Source organism: Rhinopithecus bieti, unplaced genomic scaffold (genome assembly GCF_001698545.2).
Source record: "Rhinopithecus bieti isolate Rb0 unplaced genomic scaffold, ASM169854v2 scaffold_3033, whole genome shotgun sequence".
Lineage (NCBI taxonomy): Eukaryota > Metazoa > Chordata > Mammalia > Primates > Cercopithecidae > Rhinopithecus > Rhinopithecus bieti.
In genome coordinates, this window is record NW_016803877.1 from 85,664 (window position 1) to 104,431 (window position 18,768).

Sequence of the window (18,768 nt, forward strand, 5' to 3'; positions counted from 1 at the left end):
AAATACAAAAAACTAGCCGGGCGTGGTGGCGGGCGCCTGTAGTCCCAGCTACTCGGGAGGCTGAGGCAGGAGAATGGCGTAAACCCGGGAGGCGGAGCTTGCAGTGAGCTGAGATCCAGCCACTGCACTCCAGCCTGGGCGACAGAGCAAGACTCCGTCTCAAAAAAAAAAAAAAGAAAAGAAACAGCCCCCTGGCCGGGTGCAGTGGCTCAAGTCTGTAATCCCAGCACTTTGGGAGGCCGAGATGGGTGCATCACGAGGTCAGGAGTTCGAGATCAGCCTGACTAACATGGTGAAGCCTAGTCTCTACTAAAAACAGAAATTAGCCGGGCATGGTGGCACATGCCTGTAATCCCAGCTATTCAGGAGGCTGAGGCAGGAGAATCACTTAAACCCGGCAGGCAGAGCTTGCAGTGAGCCGAGATCATGCTACTGCACTCCAGCCTGGGCAACAGAGCGAGACTCCGTCTCAAAAAAGAAAAAAAAGGAAAAGAAAAAAAAAAAAAAAGGCCGGGCATGGTAGCTCACGCCTGTAATCCCAGCACTTTGGGAGGCTGAGGCAGGCAGATCATTTGAGGTCAGGAGTTCAAGACCAGCCTGGCCAACACGTGAAACCCCGTCTCTACAAAAATGTAAAAATTAGACAAGTATGCTGGTGCGTGCCTGTAATCCCAGCTACTCGGGAGGCTGAGGCAGGAGAATCGCTTGAACCTGGGAGGTGGAAGTTGCAGTGAGCCGAGATTGTGCCACGGCACTTCAGCCTGGGTGACAGCAAGATTCCATCTCAAGAAAACAAACAAACAAAAAAACTCATGGAGCTGGACAGTATTCAACCAATGCCACATTGAAAGGAATATCTTTGGTTGGGGCTAAGATAAAGCTGCCCAACAGAATAGGTCAGTTGCACCTATCAGATAACATGGGGTTACCACACCTTTATTCCTCATCTCAATGATGGTAACAAGCAAGGGCAAAATGGGCCCGTGGTTCTTAGAAATTAAGAGGAGGGGGTAACATTAAGGGGACAAATGTTTTACTCTGATGCCTGACTTCATCCTAATACTAGTCCAGGCTCAAGTAACACAGGATAGCTTCTGCAAGGATATTAAGCTTTAAAGAAAGGAATGAATTTAGCATTAGCACTAACTACATAGTACTTCATTGTTCACTTTGCTACCCCAGCTTGTGGGTCTCTATCCTTGCTCACACTAATCATACCACAGGGAAAACAGGAGATACCATAGATCAGAGATCTTACTTTTCTCCCATTCTCTCTCTCTTATTTCCTTCTTCTTCTTTTTTCTTTCTTCTGCCTCAGCCTCTCAAGTAGTTGGGACTACAGGCACGCACCACCACACCCAGCTATTTTTGTATTTTTGGTAGAGACGGGTTTTCACCATGTTGGCCAGGATGGTCTTGATCTCCTGACGTTGTGATCCGCCCACCTCAGCCTCCCAAAGTGTTGGGATTACAAGCGTGAGCCACCACACCGGGTCTACTTCCTTCCTTTCTAAGAAGCCTTTCTTCATATCAAAGCCAACTTCTTCTGCCCAGAATCTAAATATTTAGAAATGCGTTTTCCAATATAATAGCCACTAGCCACATGTAGCTAATTAAATTGAAATGAACTACAATGAAATACAATTAAATTTTAGCCCCTCAGCCACACTAGCCACGTTTTGAGTGCCACATGTGGCTAATGTATCGGACATCATTACCAGAAGTTCTGCTGGAAAACACTGCTCTAAAGTAAACTATATTGCCTATATAATCTTCTCCCTACCAATACACTCTTTTGCCCCTGAAAATGACTCCTCCTCTTGACTTCTTAACACTCAAAATGTACCCTCAAATTACTAAAGTATCAGTGAACGTCCCATTTTCAGTTATCTTCCTTCTCAGCCTCTCTGTTGAAGAACCACTAGAAACGATCCAACCCAGAACTTTTTAAAGAACTACTCATCCATCTTCTTTCCCTCCAATCAGTTCCATTTGGCTCCTCCTCTTACATAACATTTTCCTCATTGTTTAATTCTTTTTTTTATATTTGCAATTGTCCTTTATGGTTCTAATTTACCTCCATGGCATAAACTACCTGTACCCCATATGGATTCCCAACTCTCTATGTCAACCTCTCTGCCTCAAGCCCTAGAATTTTGTTTTCACCCAGATACCTGCCAGATTGTCAGCCGTATCTTCTTATCCTTCCCCCAGCTCCCCAAACCAGGACAACACGATCTCCTTACATCTTTAACCCCACCATTTTCCTACTCTCTTTTTTTGGGAGGTCTCATTCTGTCACCCAGGATGAAGTGCAGCAGTACAATCACAGATCACTGCAGCCTCAGACTCCTGGGCTCAAAGGATCTTCTGGCTTCAGTCCTCCAGGTAGATAAGACTACAGGCACACACCACCATGTCTGGCTAAGTTTTTACAATATTTTGTAGAGACAGGGTCTCACTTTGTTGCCAGGCTGGTCTCGAACTCCTGGACTCAAGGAATCTTCTCACCTCAGCCTCCCAAAATGCTGGGATTACAGGCATGAGCCTGCACCTGGCTCATTTTCCTACTCTAAAACCCAGTCATCCTTGTCTTTTCCTCCTCACATCAAGTGGCCAGGCCTTTCACAATGCCTGTCTTTATTTAGCGCAATCTCTCCTGCCACTACTGTAGCTCAGACCCTGATTATTCTCTCCTAGAAAACGAAATTAACCTAACCTAATTTTTTCCAAAGTGTGGTACATTCACTGCTATAGTTACTTTAATGTGATTAGGAAAAAACACTAACATATCAAACCTTTGATTTTAAGATAGAATTGTGTCAAGTAAGAATAAAATGCCGGGCTCAGTGGCTCAAGCCTGTAATCCCAGCACTTTGGGAGGCCGAGACGGGCGGATCACGAGGTCAGGAGATCAAGACCATCCTGGCTAACATGGTGAAACCCCGTCTACCAAAAAATACAAAAAAAAAAAAAAAAAAAAAAAAAAAAAAAAAAAAAAAAAAAAACTAGCGCCGGGCGTGGTGGCGGGCGCCTGTAGTCCCAGCCTGCTTGGGAGGCTGGGCAGGAGAATGCCATGAACCCGGGAGGCGGAGCTTGCAGTGGAGCCGGGATCGCGCCACTGCGCTCCAGCCCTGGGAGACCAGAGTGAGACTCTGTCTCAAAAAAAAAAAAAAAGAATAAAATAAATTTGGAAATGAGTAGATCTGATCTATCTCAATGTAGGCAGCAGTGGATATGGAAAAAGCCATCAAAAATGGTAATGTTAATGGCTGAAATGTGGGAAACACCATGTTAGTGAATCACTGCAAATTCGTTACCAAATTAACTCTTCTTATATGCTGTTCGGATCACAGCATATTCCTGTTCAAAATCTCTAGTGGCATCCCCATTTCCTCCCAAGTAACATGATAACTCCTCAGCCTGATTTTAACACACAACCCTGTCCCCTACTCTGTCTAAATCTAACTTTATAGCTATTGTGGCCTTCTCATCTCTATCAATGCCTTTATTATTTTGTTTCTCTTTAAATGGAATGCTCAGGCCAGGTGTAGTGGCTCATGCCTGTAATCCCAACACTGGGAGGCTGAGGCGGGCAGATCACTTGAGGTCAGGAGTTTGCAACCAGCCTGGCCAACATGCTGAAACCCCATCCTTAATAAAAATACAAAAATCAGCTGGGCATGGTGGCAGGTACCTATAATCACAGCTACTCGGGAAGCTGAGGCAGGAGAATCGCTTGAACTCAGGAGGTGGAGGTTGCAGTGAGCCAAGATCTCACCACTGCACTCCATCCAGCCTGGGCCACAGAGCAAGACTCCATCTTAAAAAGAGAAAAATAAATAAATAAATAAATGGAATGCTCAATATTCACTATCCCATGACCCAACTCTGCTTATCAAAAATCCACTTTTGGAACCCAATAAAAATGAATATGCAAGTTTAACATTTTGGTCGGCCACAGTGGCTCACGCTTGTAATTCCAGCACTTTGGGAGGCTGAAGTCGGTGGATCACTTGAGGTCAGGAGTTTGAGACCAGCCTGGCCAACATGGTGAAACCTCACCTCTACTAATCATGCAAAAATTAGCTGGGTGTGGTGACAGGCGCTTGTAATCCCAGCTACTCGGGAGGCTGAGGTGGGAGAACTGCTTGAACCCGGGAGGCAGAGGTTGCAGTGAGCCAAGATCATGCCACTGAACTCCAGCCTAGGTGATAAGACTCAAACTCCATCTCCAAAAAAAAAAAAAAAAAGTTTTAACGTGTTTATGAAGTACCTATTACATGCCTTCTTCCATGAGTTTTTCTAATTCATCCCCACTAGGATCAATCTCTTCCCCTCTACTCAACTCCCATAACACTATTATTTGTGGCACTCATCACACAGTATCTGTAGCTTTATGTATGTTCTCTCTCCTAGTAGATTCTAAGCAACTTGAGAGTAGGAATGGTGCCTCCATCTTTATTTCTGTCTCCATCTTAATAATATCCTATACCTAGAAGATACCAGGAAGTGTCAGCTGAATAAATGAATCTGAACCTTAATCTCAAGGGCTATGCAGCAGTAAGAAATGGAATGCACAAAAAGAAACCTGAATTTGGCCAGGGCGCGGTGAGCTCAGCCTGTTAATCCCAGCACTTTGGGAGGCCGAGACGGGCGGATCACGAGGTCAGGAGATCGAGACCATCCTGGCTAACACAGGTGAAACCCCGCTCTACTAAAATGCAAAAACTACCGGGCGAGTGGAGCGGGGCGCCTGTAGTCCAGCTAACTCGGAGGCTCCGGAGGCAGTTGAGAATGACATAAACCCGGGAGGCGGAGCTTGCAGCTGAGCTGAGATCCGGCCACTGCACTCCAGCCGGGCGGACAGAGCAAGGACTCCGTCTCAAAAAAAAAAAAAGAAACGCTGAATTTGATATGAGACTTAAAGTTTTAGATTAAGGAAAACTTCCCTGCCTGATTATACTTGTTTAAAAGAAGAGCAAAAGTAATTTTAACAGATGGAATCTCGCTGTGTTGCCCAGGCTGGAGTACTACAGTGGCTATTTACAGGTGCAGTCCCACGACTGATCAGCACAGGAATTTTGACCTGTTCCATTTCTGACCTGGGCCAGTTCACCCCTTCTTAGGCAACCTTGTTGTTCTCCACTCCCAGGAGGTCACCATACTGATGCCAAATTTAGTAAGGACACCTGACCTGCATAGCACACTACAGTGCAGAACTCCTGGGCTCAAGCAATCCTCCTGCCTCAGTCTCCCAAGTAGCTACAGGTACTACAGGCACGTGCCATTGCACCCAGCTAAAAGAAAAGCAAATTTTAAATACACACCCTGCTGGGAAACTAGAGTACTAAGTGAACAACACTTAGATGCTTGGATTAATATAATTCACTATACTATTAAGAAATCTCTGCTGTGTAAATTGGAATGGGAATTCCTTTTTTTTGAGATGGAGTCTCACTCTGTCGCCCAGGCTGGAATGCAGTGGCACGATCTTGGCTCACTGCAACCTCCCCTCCCAGGTGCAAGCGATTCTCCTGCCTCAGCCTCCGGAGTAGCTGGGATTACAGGCACCCACCACCAAGCCCAGATAATTTTTGTATTTTTAGTAGAGATGGGGTTTCACGATGTTGGCCAGGCTGGTCTCGAACTCATGACCTCAGGTGATCTACCCGCCCCAGCCTCCCAAAGTGCTGAGATTACAGGCGCGAGCTACCGCACCCAGCCTGTAATGGGAATTTCTAAAATGTTGATATTTAATTCCACAATATGAACCAAGGGAAATTTTACTAGCAGAAATTTATGTATGTAATAAATCATTGGCCTCATATGCACATTGTTTGAAATACGCATGACTGGCCATTTTAGTTTTCCCAATAATAATTTATCACTTATATCCCACTAGTCACACACTAGCAGACAAATGGTAGCGAGTCTCAAATATGTAAGAAAGGTGTAAAGAAGAAAAAGTAAAACTGTCGAGAATTCTATCCTTTGTGTATTTTTCTGTGACTGGGGTTGACATAGTCAATCTTAGCAATAATATATTGGGTTCACTGGGTGTTCTGAGGATGCACCATTTGAACCATAAGTAAAAGGGTACAGAATGTGTATTGAGAGTCACTTCAATGGCTTCCCAATGACACCACACCAAAGGAGGAAGACCTGAAGAGAGAATGGAAACACTGCAGGCAGGATGATTTAAGAACCTAGAAATAAGGAATTTAATCTTGTTCAGCTTGAGGAGTGTAACTAAAATTACTATCCTGAGGAACCTGTACTAAATCCATCACTCTGGTAGAATCAGATCAGCTGAGTTTAAATGTCAAGAAAAAATAGACACACACAAAAGTGGCTTTGATTATATAAGTCAGAGGAGGAGGAGCCTACGATAGCTCTTCCCCACATCACACCCCCAAGGCTCCTTCCTAGGGACAGCAGCAGCTTTGTCAATGACACAAATGCAGGGTGGCATGAGGTTTCCAGCAGCTTAACATTTTAATCTGGGGTGGGGGTGGAAGAAAATACATAAGTTGCTTTGTGTCCCCCCATCTTAATGCCTTGGGGACCAGCCAGGCTGACCCAAATGGAATCCAGAGCGAGAGTGGGGCGCTGGGTTCCCCGAGGAGTAAAGGGGGCAGATCCAGAACAGAGCAGAAACGGTGATAATTATCTGCATGAAAAAGTAAGGATACTCTAGGTGAGAAGGACTAGCATCAATCTAGATAGCAAATTGGGAGAAAGGAAGAGGAAAAAAAGGAAGAGGTGGCAGCAGGAATAATAAAAGAGAGCCAGACACTTCAGCCTGAGAAATGTGGCTTCTTTTCAGTGTTAGTGGGAAAGATACAAAGAGGCAGATTAGCATCAAGGATCAGGGATCCACAGCAAACAGATGAAGTCCCAACAACTGGCTTTGGTGCTGTTTATCACTTGGCTTGCTTCTGGGACTCAGCTCAATTCTTAGGTGAATTTGGTATTTCCCATCTTGGGTAGTTCCCTGAACTTTAATATCAGGGAACCAATTAAACACACCCAGGAGGCCTGAATTTTATTTTAATGTGTCAGGGCCCAAGTCCCTGGCTCTGTGGGCCCTATTTCCTTAGTTGTATGTATTCTACCTCTAGCAGTATTCCTTCTGAGAAGACTAAATTTGAGAAGCAAATAGAAAAATCACAGTGTAATGAAGAAACTATGAATACAAAACATAAAAATTACAAGTCAGTCAGGGTTCTCCTTCTTATCCAAGATTAATTGCCTCCAGAGCTTTTTTTTCTTAGACAGTTTTACTCTTTAACCCAGACTGGAGTGCAGTGGCATCATCTCGGCTCACTGCAACCTCTATCTCCTGGTTTCAAGCGATTCTCCTGCCTTAGCCTCCCAAGTAGCTGGGATTATAGACGTGCGCCACCAAGCCGGCTAACTTTTTAAATATTTTTTAGTAGAGACAGGGTTTCGCCATGTTGGCCAGGCTGGTCTTGAACTCCTGGCCTCAAGTCATCCGCCCACCTCGGCCTCCCAAAGTGCTGGGATTACAGGTGTGAGCCACTATGCCTGGCCTTTAATGTTTTTGTTTATTTGTTTGTTTTTTGAGATGGGGTCTCATTCTGTTGCCCAGGCTGGAGTGCAGTGGCACGATCTTGGCTCACTGCAACCTCTGCCTCCCAGGCTCAAGCAATTCTCCTGGCTCAGCCTCCTGAGTAGCTGGGATTACAGGCGCACTGCCACCACGCCTGGCTAATTTTTATACTTTTAGTAGAGACGGGGTTTCACCATATTGGCCAGGCTGGTCTCCAACTCCTGACCTTAAGTGATCCACCCGCCTAAGCCTCCCAAAGTGCTGGGATTACAGGCGTGAGCCACCGCGCCCGGCCATGCCTCCAGAGCTTTTGCCAAATAACCAGCACCAATGTTTCAAAGATAAGGGTGGAGATTATAGTTTCCAAAGGATAAAACCAAAGCACACCACTATGCATAGCTTGTACCCCCATCCACCCACAAGCCAAGATCCCAGCCCCACTCTGCTGTCAGATAGTTACATAGAGGTCATGTCATTGAGGGCGTGGTCCAGTTCCTCGCTAATGGCCTTGTACTTCAGTTTCTGGGCATAGAGCTCATCTGGACAGGCACAGGAACCACAGGGAGGAATGAGGGGACAGAGTGAAAGGTTTCAGAAGCAGATGAAGAGAGGGAATCATTAGAAATTAGGAAAGTGTGACTGTGGGTCTAATACCACAGTTAGGAAAACATCTACTCTGGCAACCATGACTGGACATTTTCAGATCTACTCTCTCCTATGACCAACTGCCTTTCTTGATACTCCTGATCGACTGCAGCAAGGACTGAGAACCTGGGCACAGTCATAACTAGAAATTCCTATTACCAAAAGCACTCAAGAGGATACCACTCCCATTCAGGTACCCAATTCCTAGCAGTGGTAACACTTAATTGAACAAAAATAGCAAAGGGAAACAGTATACATCCATATTCAGACACTTCTCTACCTACAAAATGTGAGCCCTATTAGTGGCCCCTCTGCTCCACAGGCTGCCCCTGCAACTCTGCCAAGAGAACGTACCAAAGGAGCATACATCAGAGTTCTCAAAGCAAAGAGTACGTCCCCTTGTCAGGGTGGATGGCAGTTACCAACTTACAGGGACAGAAAAGTATTTAGAAAGCTCCTCACAGTGGTCAGTGTTCAGATGTGGTTACTCCACAACTTCATTTCTTGGATAAATACCCCACAACTGGAGTGGTGAAAAGAACTGTGGAAAGTAGCCATGAAATGACCTGCACCTTGCCCTTCTGAAATCATGGCTTCCATTTAAACCCACAGACTAAAGGTTTAAGACTACTAAATTGGAGGTAAATGCAGCCATTATAATTCTCCTCAAAGGGAAGGGTACAAATTGGAGACTATTTGGTGAAGTCTTCTTAAAGCAAAAGATTACATTTGAAAAACCAATTCTAGGGTTTGACCCACTTTGCTTAGCTGTGGCATAGGACAGTGCACGTATTAATACATGCCAAGTCATACCAACTTCCTTTGGTATACAGAAAAAGAGATTAATAGTTAATGGGCAAGGTCTTCCTTTACATTTCTCTGTTTCAATCCCTACTCAAGGTTCCATACCTTCCAAGTCATCAATTGTCTTTTCCAGCTTGGCTACCGATCTCTCAGCAAACTCAGCACGGGTCTCTGCCTGGGAGAAATATGAAATTAGTCAGAATCAGAGATGAAGACAAAGAAGAACAATCTCTATTTCTTCCGCCTTCTACTTCTGGACCTTTCAGAACCCAAACCAGCCAGTCTAAGTCCACATTAATGTCTTATATACCTCTAAATGTTTTGGGTCCTGCCCTATAATCCCCTCAGCTCACCTCCTTGAGTTTATCAGTAAGAATCTTGATCTCTTCCTCATATTTGTCTTCTTTTTGAGAGTACTGTAAGGTAAGTAGATTAAAATTTTCAGAGTAGAAATCAGTCACACAAGCAATACCCCCCTCCCTACACTTAACTCTTACATTGAATATCTTCTTGGACTAAATGTGCTGAATGGTCCAAGAGTAAGAGCAAGGCCTGGCTCTGGAAAACAGGTCCTTGAAATCCAGAAATCTGTCTTTAGAGCCATGAGATCCTCAGGTTAAAATTCTCCATGACTTTTTACGATGGATCTAAGCTTTGATATTATTCATATCAACCCAAGGAGGTGTTTTTCCTTTCCCTTGCTTAATGAGCAAGAGTAGTGGCACCCCAAGGTCACATGACTAAAACACACCCACATGATGGCAAAGTGAAGTCATCTGTCTTGATTGCTCATTAGGTCTCAGAGCTGATTCTGTCTGTTGCCCCCATCTGTCTGCCAGAAAGCCTGTTAGGGCCCCTGATTATTGCTTTTTGGCAGAGCAGTATCAGCCTGAGGAGTACATGACTCCAGTAACCTGAGACCATGAAGTTATTTTAATTAAAGCAATCAAAATGCACAGAGAGTAGCATTAAACCCAGAACCTGAATACATGGTAAGGAGGTAGGAAGAGGACACGCCTCACTGGATTATATATGGAATGGGCATCTCCAGTCTTTCATCAAGGGCAGGGCTGGGCCCAGGCCCCAAAGCCTGTCACTTTCACAAACCAGCCCCTACCTTCTCCGCCTGAGCCTCAAGAGACTTGAGGTTGTTGGTGACATTCTTCAGCTCCTCCTCCAGCTCAGAACACTTACTGTGAATATTTTAAATACCACAGGAGAGGAAAAGGGAAAAGGAAGAGAATAAAAAAAGGGAGAGAGACACACAGACGTAAATTGAACCTATATGTAGAGAGAGTTGGAAGGCATACTGGGGAAGAGATGTTCCCAAGTAACCTGAGCAAGCATCAACCCTCCTCCCTCTACCATAGAACGTGTCAGGAGCTAGACCTTCCTGGGCTCAAAATGTTTGAATACTAATAAAGCACTTGAGAGAAATCCACTACCAGGAATGAGTCATAACTGCTACCTGGGGTGGAGGTGGGAACAAATGCCCAACCCAAACAGTCCCCCAAATCACCCAAAGGAAGGAGACCCTGCGGAGAGGCAGTAAAGCAACTAGGAAAGAAGAGATGAAAGATGCCAAGTAAGTGGAAAAGAATGGAGCATTCCATGAAGAGATGAGACAGCACTCAACAAAATCAAGTGGAGGGGAGGCAGCTGCAAAACAAAAACAAAACAAAACAAAACCACACCATATATATAACCTTGCTGTGGGTTTAATGGTTAGTACCTTTTCTTCAGCAGCACTCAGACACTTCAGGTTCTGGTCCATCAGTCTAATCTGCTCATCCATCTCTCGGCAACGGCTGTTAGTGATAGTCACGGGGATGGCACAAGCCAGGTTGTGGGGAGGGAGAAAGGTCAAAAAGGAACACAGCAAGAAAACAAGCAGCAAAATGAAAAAAAAAAATTCAAAAAATGGGAAGAGAACACCACTATGGTCATGATATGTTATGTCTGGCAGACGGGAATGTAAGAGGGAAGCACAAATATATATGCATCAGCACTGACTTTGTTAATCAAGGCCGAGAAGGTACCAACGGGGGAGCAGTTAGTATCTACCCTTGCCCTAAGGTTCCCCAGCAGATTGGCAAAGTGGCAAAAACAGACACCAGATTTATTTTTTTTAAATTTGTTTTAGGGACAGGGTCTCCCTATGATGCCCAGGCTGGCCTCCAACTCCTGGGTTCAAGCAATCCTCCTGCCTTGGCATCCTAAGTAGCTGGGACTACAGGTGTGAGCCACCACACCTAGCCAGACACCAGATCTTAAACCAGGATAGCCACTTTGATGTCTTCCACCCCAGGTGGAAGGACCCAGTAGGATCTTCCAGTTAACTGTTCACCATGTATTAGTCCTTATTTGCTCTCAATTTGTAAAACCTACCAACAAAAAATAAGAAAGCCTCTTTTGTCACTTGTCACTAGCCAGGAGAATAAGGAAGTCCATAACCATTCTTGGGCCTAAAAAAGCACTATAGATGACTCCCATTTCCTAGGCCCTGTTTAACAAGGTTGAAGGAATGCTAATTTATTCATATTAGTGCCCAAGCCAAAGGGGAAGGGACAAATTGGTATGACAAGATTTGGGGAGCTAGATACTTACGACTCTGCCAGCTCAGCTCGTTCCTCTGTGCGTTCCAAGTCTCCTTCAATGATCACCAACTTACGAGCCACCTACAGGAAAAGATCCCAGTGTAGCTTAGTGAAGCAAAAGAGCCATTTACCACATTATTCTTTGTAAAAGGCTAAGAGAGGGACTAACAGAAGGTCACTTACCTCTTCATACTTCCTATCTGCCTCTTCTGCAATGTGCTTAGCTTCTTTGAGTTGGATTTCCTGGAGTTCCATCTTTTCTTCATCTTTTAAGGCCCGGTTTTCAATAACCTTCATACCTCTGCCAGAAACAGGACAAAAGCAATACTGACACCCCGAGGAGTATGTCGTCAGCTCCACTCCAAGGGTCTTAGAATTGTACTTTTAAAAGCCCATTCCTCTCTGTCTGCCCTTCAAATGGAAATTCCATGTTACTACTCCCACACCTTAGTTTAATTATTTCATTTAAAACGTTTTGTTATGGTTGGGTGCAGCGGCTCACGCCTGTAATCCTAGCACTTTGGGAGGCCAAAGTGGGCAGATCACCTGAGGTCAGGAGTTCAAGACCAGCCTGACCAACATGGAGAAACCCCGTCTCTACTAAAAATACAAAATTAGCTGGGCATGGTGGCGCATGCCTGTAATCCTAGCTACTTAGGAGGCTCAGGCAGGAGAATCACTTGAATCCGAGAGGTGGAGGTTGTGGTGAGCCGAGAGCCAAACATTGCACTTCAGCCTGGGCAATAAGAGTGAAACTCCATCCCCCCCCAAAAAAAACAAAAAAGCTGATTGTTATAAAGATAATACATCCTGGCCAGGCGCAGTGGCGCATGCCTGTAATCCCAGTACTCTGACAGGTCAAGGCAGGTGGATCACTTGAGGTCAGGAGTTCGAGACGAGCCTGGCCAACATGGTGAAATCCTGTCCCTACTAAAAATACAAAAAGTAGCCGGGCATGGTGGCAAGCACCTGTAATCCCACCTACTGAGGCAAGAGAATCACTTTGAACCCAGGAGGCAGAGGTTGCAGTGAGCCAAGATCGCACTGCTGGACTCCAGCCTGGGCAACAGAGTGAGACTCCATCTCCCCCAACGCTCAAAAAAAAACTTAGTAAGAAATTAAATATTAAAAAAATATATGGATATATGCGGCTGGGCGCGGTGGCTCACGCCTGTAATCCCAGCACTTTGGGAGGCTGAAGCCAGCAGATCACCTGAGGTCAGGAGTTTTGAGACCAGCCTGATCAACATAGCAAAATCCCGTCTCTACTAGAAATACAAAAATTAGTCAGGCGTGGTGGCAGGCACCTGTAATCCCAGCTACTTGGGGGAAGCTGAGGCATGAGAAGTGCTTGAACCCAGGAGGTGGAGGTTGCAGTGAGCCGAGATTGTGCCACTGCACTCCAGCTTGGGGGACAGAGTAAAACTCTGCCTCAAAAACCTAAATAAATATTACTTATTTATTTATTTATTTATTTATTTTTTTTGAGAGGGAGTCTCGCTTTGTCACCCAGGCTGGAGTGGAGTGCTAGTGGCCAGATCTCAGCTCACTGCAAGCTCCAGACCATACGAGAGATATACACATCTCTACACATAGCCTTCACTATAGATAGGACTATAAGGACGCCGCCACCTCAGCCCGGCTAATTTTTCATATTTTTTATAGAGAACGGGGGTTCTTCACGGTGTTACGCCAGGGAGTCTCCGATCATCAATGACACTCGATGATACCGCCCGTCTCGGCCTCAACCAAAGATGCTGGGATTACGGCTTGAGCCACCGCGAGCCCGGCACATAAATAATTATTTAAAAAAAAAAAAATACACACACACACACACACACACACACACACAAAATCCCATCCCAGCTTCCCCAAAGTCATCATATACTACACGGTTCTGCAACTTTCCATACTCTTTTTTTTCCCCAGTATTTAGCATGCAGCTATCCTCACTTTCTTCTTCTTTTTTTTTTTTTTTTTTGAGAAAAAAAAAAAAAGAGGGGAGGCTCACTGCAGCCTCCGCCTCTCGGGTTCTAGTGATTCTTGTGCCTCAGCCTCCTGAGTAGCTGGAATTACAGGCACGCCCCCACCATGCCCAGCTAATTTTTGTACTTTTAGTAGAGATTGGATTTTGCTGTGTTGGCCGGGGTGGTCCTGAACTACTGGCCTCAAGTGATCATCCACCTCAGCCTCCCAAAGCGGTGGGATTACAGGTGTGAGCCACTGCGCCCGAGCCCTCACTTTCTATAATTTGCACGCCACTCTAATAGTATACACATAGATACCTCTTTCATTTTCACAGCTGCACAGTAGTAACGTACCCTTTGCAGGGCACTATTTATTCTGAAAACCCTGAGTTGTCAAGCACCTCTGTTCTAGTTTAACTCACATGTGGCAAGGAGACAACTGGCTATTTTCAAAAAGATGAGTTATGATTTGGTTCAAGGGCCATGGTTCTCAACCCTAGGAACACATTAAAATTAGCTGGGGAACGTTAAAAACATCAGTGCCCAGACCCTTCTTGCAATTGATTCTAATGGAACTGGGATGAGATCTAAGCATCCACAGTTTTAAATTCCCCAGTGATTTCCCCCCTCACCCCACCTAAGATTCTAATAATGCAACCAGGGTTGAGAAGGCTTACTAAAAACAGATTGCCAGGCCCCACATCCAAAGTTTCTGATTCAGTAGATCAGGATAGGAGCTGAGAATGTGGATTTTTACCAAGTTCCCAAGTATTGCTGATGCTGCTGGTCTGAGACCTTACTTAGAGAATCTCTGTTTTAGAGAAATTAATCTCACAAATAGAAATTTATGATCCAGAAAGTGGAAGTCATACTGGTGATCCCATTTTAAGGATCATTGGGCCAATTTGTAGGGAAATACCAATTACAAAAGGGTCACAACATCTAAGTTACCCTTACTGTCTTCAAGGGAACAGAACATGCAGAATAGAAAGGAGATCCTGTATGATAGAGTTAGTATTTTATTTTTATTGATTGACTGAGACAGGGTCTTGCTCTGTCACCCAGGAGTGCAGTGGCGCAATCACAGCTCACTGCAGCCCCAATTTCTTGGGCTCGAGCCACCTTCCTGCCTCAGCCTCCCAAAGTGCAAGGATTACAGGCGTGAGCCACCACACGCAGCCACAACTGCTATCTGAAAAACAGTCTATAAGGAAATCTTGATCAGAACTATTACGAACGTCTTTTAAGATCCACACTCCATCAGGCTTCACTACACACCTCTCACTCTCATCAGCAGCTTTTTCTGCTTCTTCCAGTTTTTGCAGGGCAGTGGCCAGCCGCTCCTGAGCACGGTCCAGCTCCTCTTCAACCAGCTGGATCCTACGATTCAAGGAGGCCACCTCAGCCTCAGCCTGCATTTGAAGGAAAGAATGGACAAGGGAAGCAGAGGCATAGTGAAAAGAAGTAACTATGACATTAAGATCGGGGTTGACTACCATGAAAAAGCCAGAGTCTCGCAGGGTAGAACTTGTCTTAGCTCGGCTGTTAAAAGATCTAGCAGACATAACTTTATATATATATATATATATATATATTTCCTCCCTTTCCCATCAACGAATTCCCATATGTTCCACAGGAAGAGTGGTTTAAAACTCAGTTCCTTGCCCAGCCCAGTGAGTTAGTACCACCCACTTCCTGGACTCGGTTCAAATTCCTAAACACACTGCAGTCAGAAAAGAAAGTCAATGAAGTGTTCCTTCTGCCTGAGTTCTGGCTTGGAGGCATGCCTCATCCTCAGTAACCATCTCTGTCTCATAAGCAGGACAAAAATAAATAAAATAAATAAATAAATAATAAATAAATAAATAAGCAAAGGTTTCTAAAGAGGGTATCCTGTGCTGGTTAGGTGGCTCATGCCTGTAATCCAGCACTTGGAGAGGGCTGGGGCGGGCGGATCACGGAGTCAGTTCGACACCAGCCTGGCCAATATGGTGAAACCCCATTTCCAATAAAAAAAAAAATACAAAAATTAGCCAGGCGTGCTGGCAGACACCTGTAGTCCCAGCTACTCGGGAGGCTAAGGCAGGAGAATCGCTTGAACCCGGGAGGCGGAGATTGTAGTGAGCTGAGATCATGCCACTACACTCCAGCCTCGGCAACAGAGTGATACTCTATTTCAAAAAAAAAAAAAAAAAAAAGAGGGAATCCTGGATTACCTATTAATTGCTGCTTAACTCAAACTGTTATTCCTATGATCACTTTACCCTAATACATCAGAAGAATAACTAGCCAAGGGAACGTCTTCCAGAATAGCCTTCCAGACTGGAAAGCAAAAGAATGGAACATTGTTGGGATGCCTACTCACCATCCCTTAAACTTGTGCCCCCCTACTCCTTTTTTAAGTTGGCTACAAGGAGCTGCTTCTGGCTAAAATTATCTGTTTTGATAGCATAACAAAAAAGAAAGAACATTTCCACCACACCCACTGCCATTCCTCCAAATTTCTGAATTGTCTCTTTTCTATTCCTCCAGCCATCCCCTTAGCTTCACTCTCTAATACAGCTTATGGCAATCTTCCCCCTGGCCTCCATCTCACAATGAAGTATAGGCTAGAGTCCAAGTAAACCCATCCTGGATGGGTTTACTTTCCCTAGCAATGGAATAAGAAACAAGGAAAGAAGGAGGCAGCCTGTAGGTGGATGGATAAATTCTAATGGTAGGAAAATCTCTTTCCATGACTGCTTCCCCGCTACCTTTACTGGTGGGAGGTACCCTGACTGCAACAATATACGAGAATTTAATATGCCTCTTACACCACCCAGTTCAGATGCTTATCCAAGTGCCTGGCAAACACGATCTCTCTTCTATAGCCTAGATTGTGCCTGAATTCTGTTACCCTGATTTCTTCCTGGCAGGCAGGAGTTGGGGCAGCTATAGAAATAGCCTGGGCCACTAGCTCTGATGAGGAAGAATATAGACCAAAAGACTCCTTTTTAACAATCAGGATTGGCACAAAAACTTCCACATACAAACATGAGAGGTTGAAGAGACTAGGAAGGGAAGCAGAGGGCTGGGGCTAATCCAGCCACCAGGCAAAGAAAATCGAGAAGTCAACATAAGCTGAAATTACTAACAAACCATTTGTGCTTCTAACTACACTATTCAAAACACCACAAAGACAAGTATTCTCTGCTTCTGCCTCTTTCAGAAAAACAGATGTCCTCTGTAACAACACACATTTATCCTCACAAACCCAACAAGGCCACGAGTGAAGGCTATCAGGCAAGAACTATGAGACACTGCTAGTAAAATAACTTACCCGCCTCAGACGAAAAATACAACTAGATTTAGAGGAAGCTCATGAAATGGAAGGCATCATCCAGCTCACCAGTAGTTACCCAAACTGGAGTAGAAGATAACAGGCTATGGGGCGGGGGTGTAGTTGCCATGACAGCAAGCTGGCTCAGGCAGTCTCTCCCACAAATCAGCATTTACAATAGAATTCTTGGCAAGGCTGAAAAGGGAGGGGGTGGAAACACATCTTGGTGCCCTCCTAAGAGCATGCACACATGAACAAGCCTGTATCAAAAGCAGAACCCGAGATGGGAGTCCTAGCAAAAGTTTCAGAGAACCCCTGCGGGGTGGGGTGGGAGGGAACGGGACCTTGCCTTTCTCTTTCCTCCTAGCACAGAGGATCAGTTCTCTTTACAATGAAACAAAAGCCTGCAGAATCAAGATCTGATACTTTGTTGTTTAAAGGAACAAGGAAGACAAGCTGACTTTTCCCTCATGAGTCTATGACGAGTCTATGCATAGTGCCTGTCCCTGTCAGGTCAAATAATACCAAGGGGTACCAAGAGATTGAACAGGCCTACTTTTTGTTGACCAGGCTACCTGTGGCCCTGGGAAACGTTAAGCTCTGCACTTTCCTAATCATCTTAGGTTTTAGCATGCCCCTCCAGATGTGGTTTTGATGTTTCAGCTGACCTATCTCTGCTCAGCTTGGAGGATATACAGTATTCTGTGGTCCTTCCCTTCAGGTAATAATAGGATTCTCCACTGCCCAGGAAGCAAAGATTCTGGGTGGGGGATTGGTGGAGGAGTGGCATGCAGCAGCAACTCAGTCACATTATAAGACGGCTGACAACAGCTTCAGCTATCCTCCACTCCAAAGAGATTTCCCAAATATGTCGACCCCTTCAGTAAAGAAACTGACAGTGTGATGGTACTCTCAGGCAGAACAGGGCCAAGGACAGAAGGGGATTAGCCTACATCTGGCTTTCTGCCACACTGCGGTTTCTCTTATTAGATAAAAGCCACAGATGAAAATTCAAATGAAAGAGTATTAGAAAGTTAGGCTTGAGCCCTGTGAGTAAAGGACTACTTGAGTTCCCTGTGCTCACAAATGCATTAACTAGGGAGAAACCGTGTCCTTGGGGAATTTAAACTTCACCAAAGGGGAGGCAAGCTGCAAGGGAGTAGAGCTATCTGCCCCTGCGTAAACAAAGGCGGAGCCTAAACAGGGGTAAAAGGCTATCTGCCTCCCCCCTGTGAGTGTGTGTTCTAGTACTGGGGAAAGAAAGGAAAGCAAAACAACCAAAGAAAGGTGATAAAGCCTGTTGCTTAGTCCACCAGGCCCACAAATAGAGGGGAACCACACAACAGTCAAACATTCTGACCTCTCTAGAGACTAGGAATTTAGGATTAAGGCCAGAATCAAAACTGCTGTTCAAAGCCCACTCCCTCGGTAGTACTCTTAAGGTGTTTATTATTCATTTTTTAAATTTAATTTTTATTATTTAATTTTTTTATTTAATTTGTTTTTTTTCTTTTTGAGGCAGAGGTAGTCTGCTGACCTTACACTCCTGAAGTTGACCCCTCACTCCCCCAGTGCCAATGCTCGCCCAGGCTGGAGTACAGGGATCTGATCCCGGCTCACTGCCACCTCCGCCTCCAGGGTTGAAGCTATTATTGTGCCTCAGCCTCCCAAGTAGCTGGGATTACAGGTATGCGCCACCATGCCCGGCTAACTTTTTGTATTTTTAGTAGAGATAGGGTTTCATCAGATCCACAGGTGGACCTCAGATCCACCCGCCTTGGCCTCCCAAAGCGCTGGGATTACAGGTGTGAGCCACCGCACCCAGCCTCTTAAGTTTTTTAGACTAGAAAAAAATTATAA

The 18,768-nt window shown here is 45.0% G+C and overlaps 1 protein-coding gene across 15 annotated transcripts in view; it reads right to left on the bottom strand.

The window, feature by feature from the left end:
* TPM3 (tropomyosin 3) overlaps positions 1 to 18,768 on the bottom strand; it is a 38,003-nt gene that overhangs the window by 5,687 nt on the left and 13,548 nt on the right. For 3 of the 15 annotated variants that reach the window (XM_017855780.1, XM_017855811.1, XM_017855832.1), the window contains 6 exons: positions 14,868 to 15,001; positions 11,806 to 11,923; positions 11,633 to 11,703; positions 10,143 to 10,218; positions 9,379 to 9,441; positions 9,131 to 9,200 (listed from right to left, as the gene is read on the bottom strand). In XM_017855780.1, coding sequence (XP_017711269.1) covers positions 9,131 to 9,200; positions 9,379 to 9,441; positions 10,143 to 10,218; positions 11,633 to 11,703; positions 11,806 to 11,923; positions 14,868 to 15,001 — 532 coding nt within the window. Of the gene's footprint in view, positions 1 to 6,356; positions 6,674 to 8,032; positions 8,116 to 9,130; positions 9,201 to 9,378; positions 9,442 to 10,142; positions 10,219 to 10,757; positions 10,834 to 11,632; positions 11,704 to 11,805; positions 11,924 to 14,867; positions 15,002 to 18,768 lie in introns of those variants that run through there. The other 12 variants (XM_017855762.1, XM_017855789.1, XM_017855837.1 and 9 more) reach the window with 7 other exon arrangements.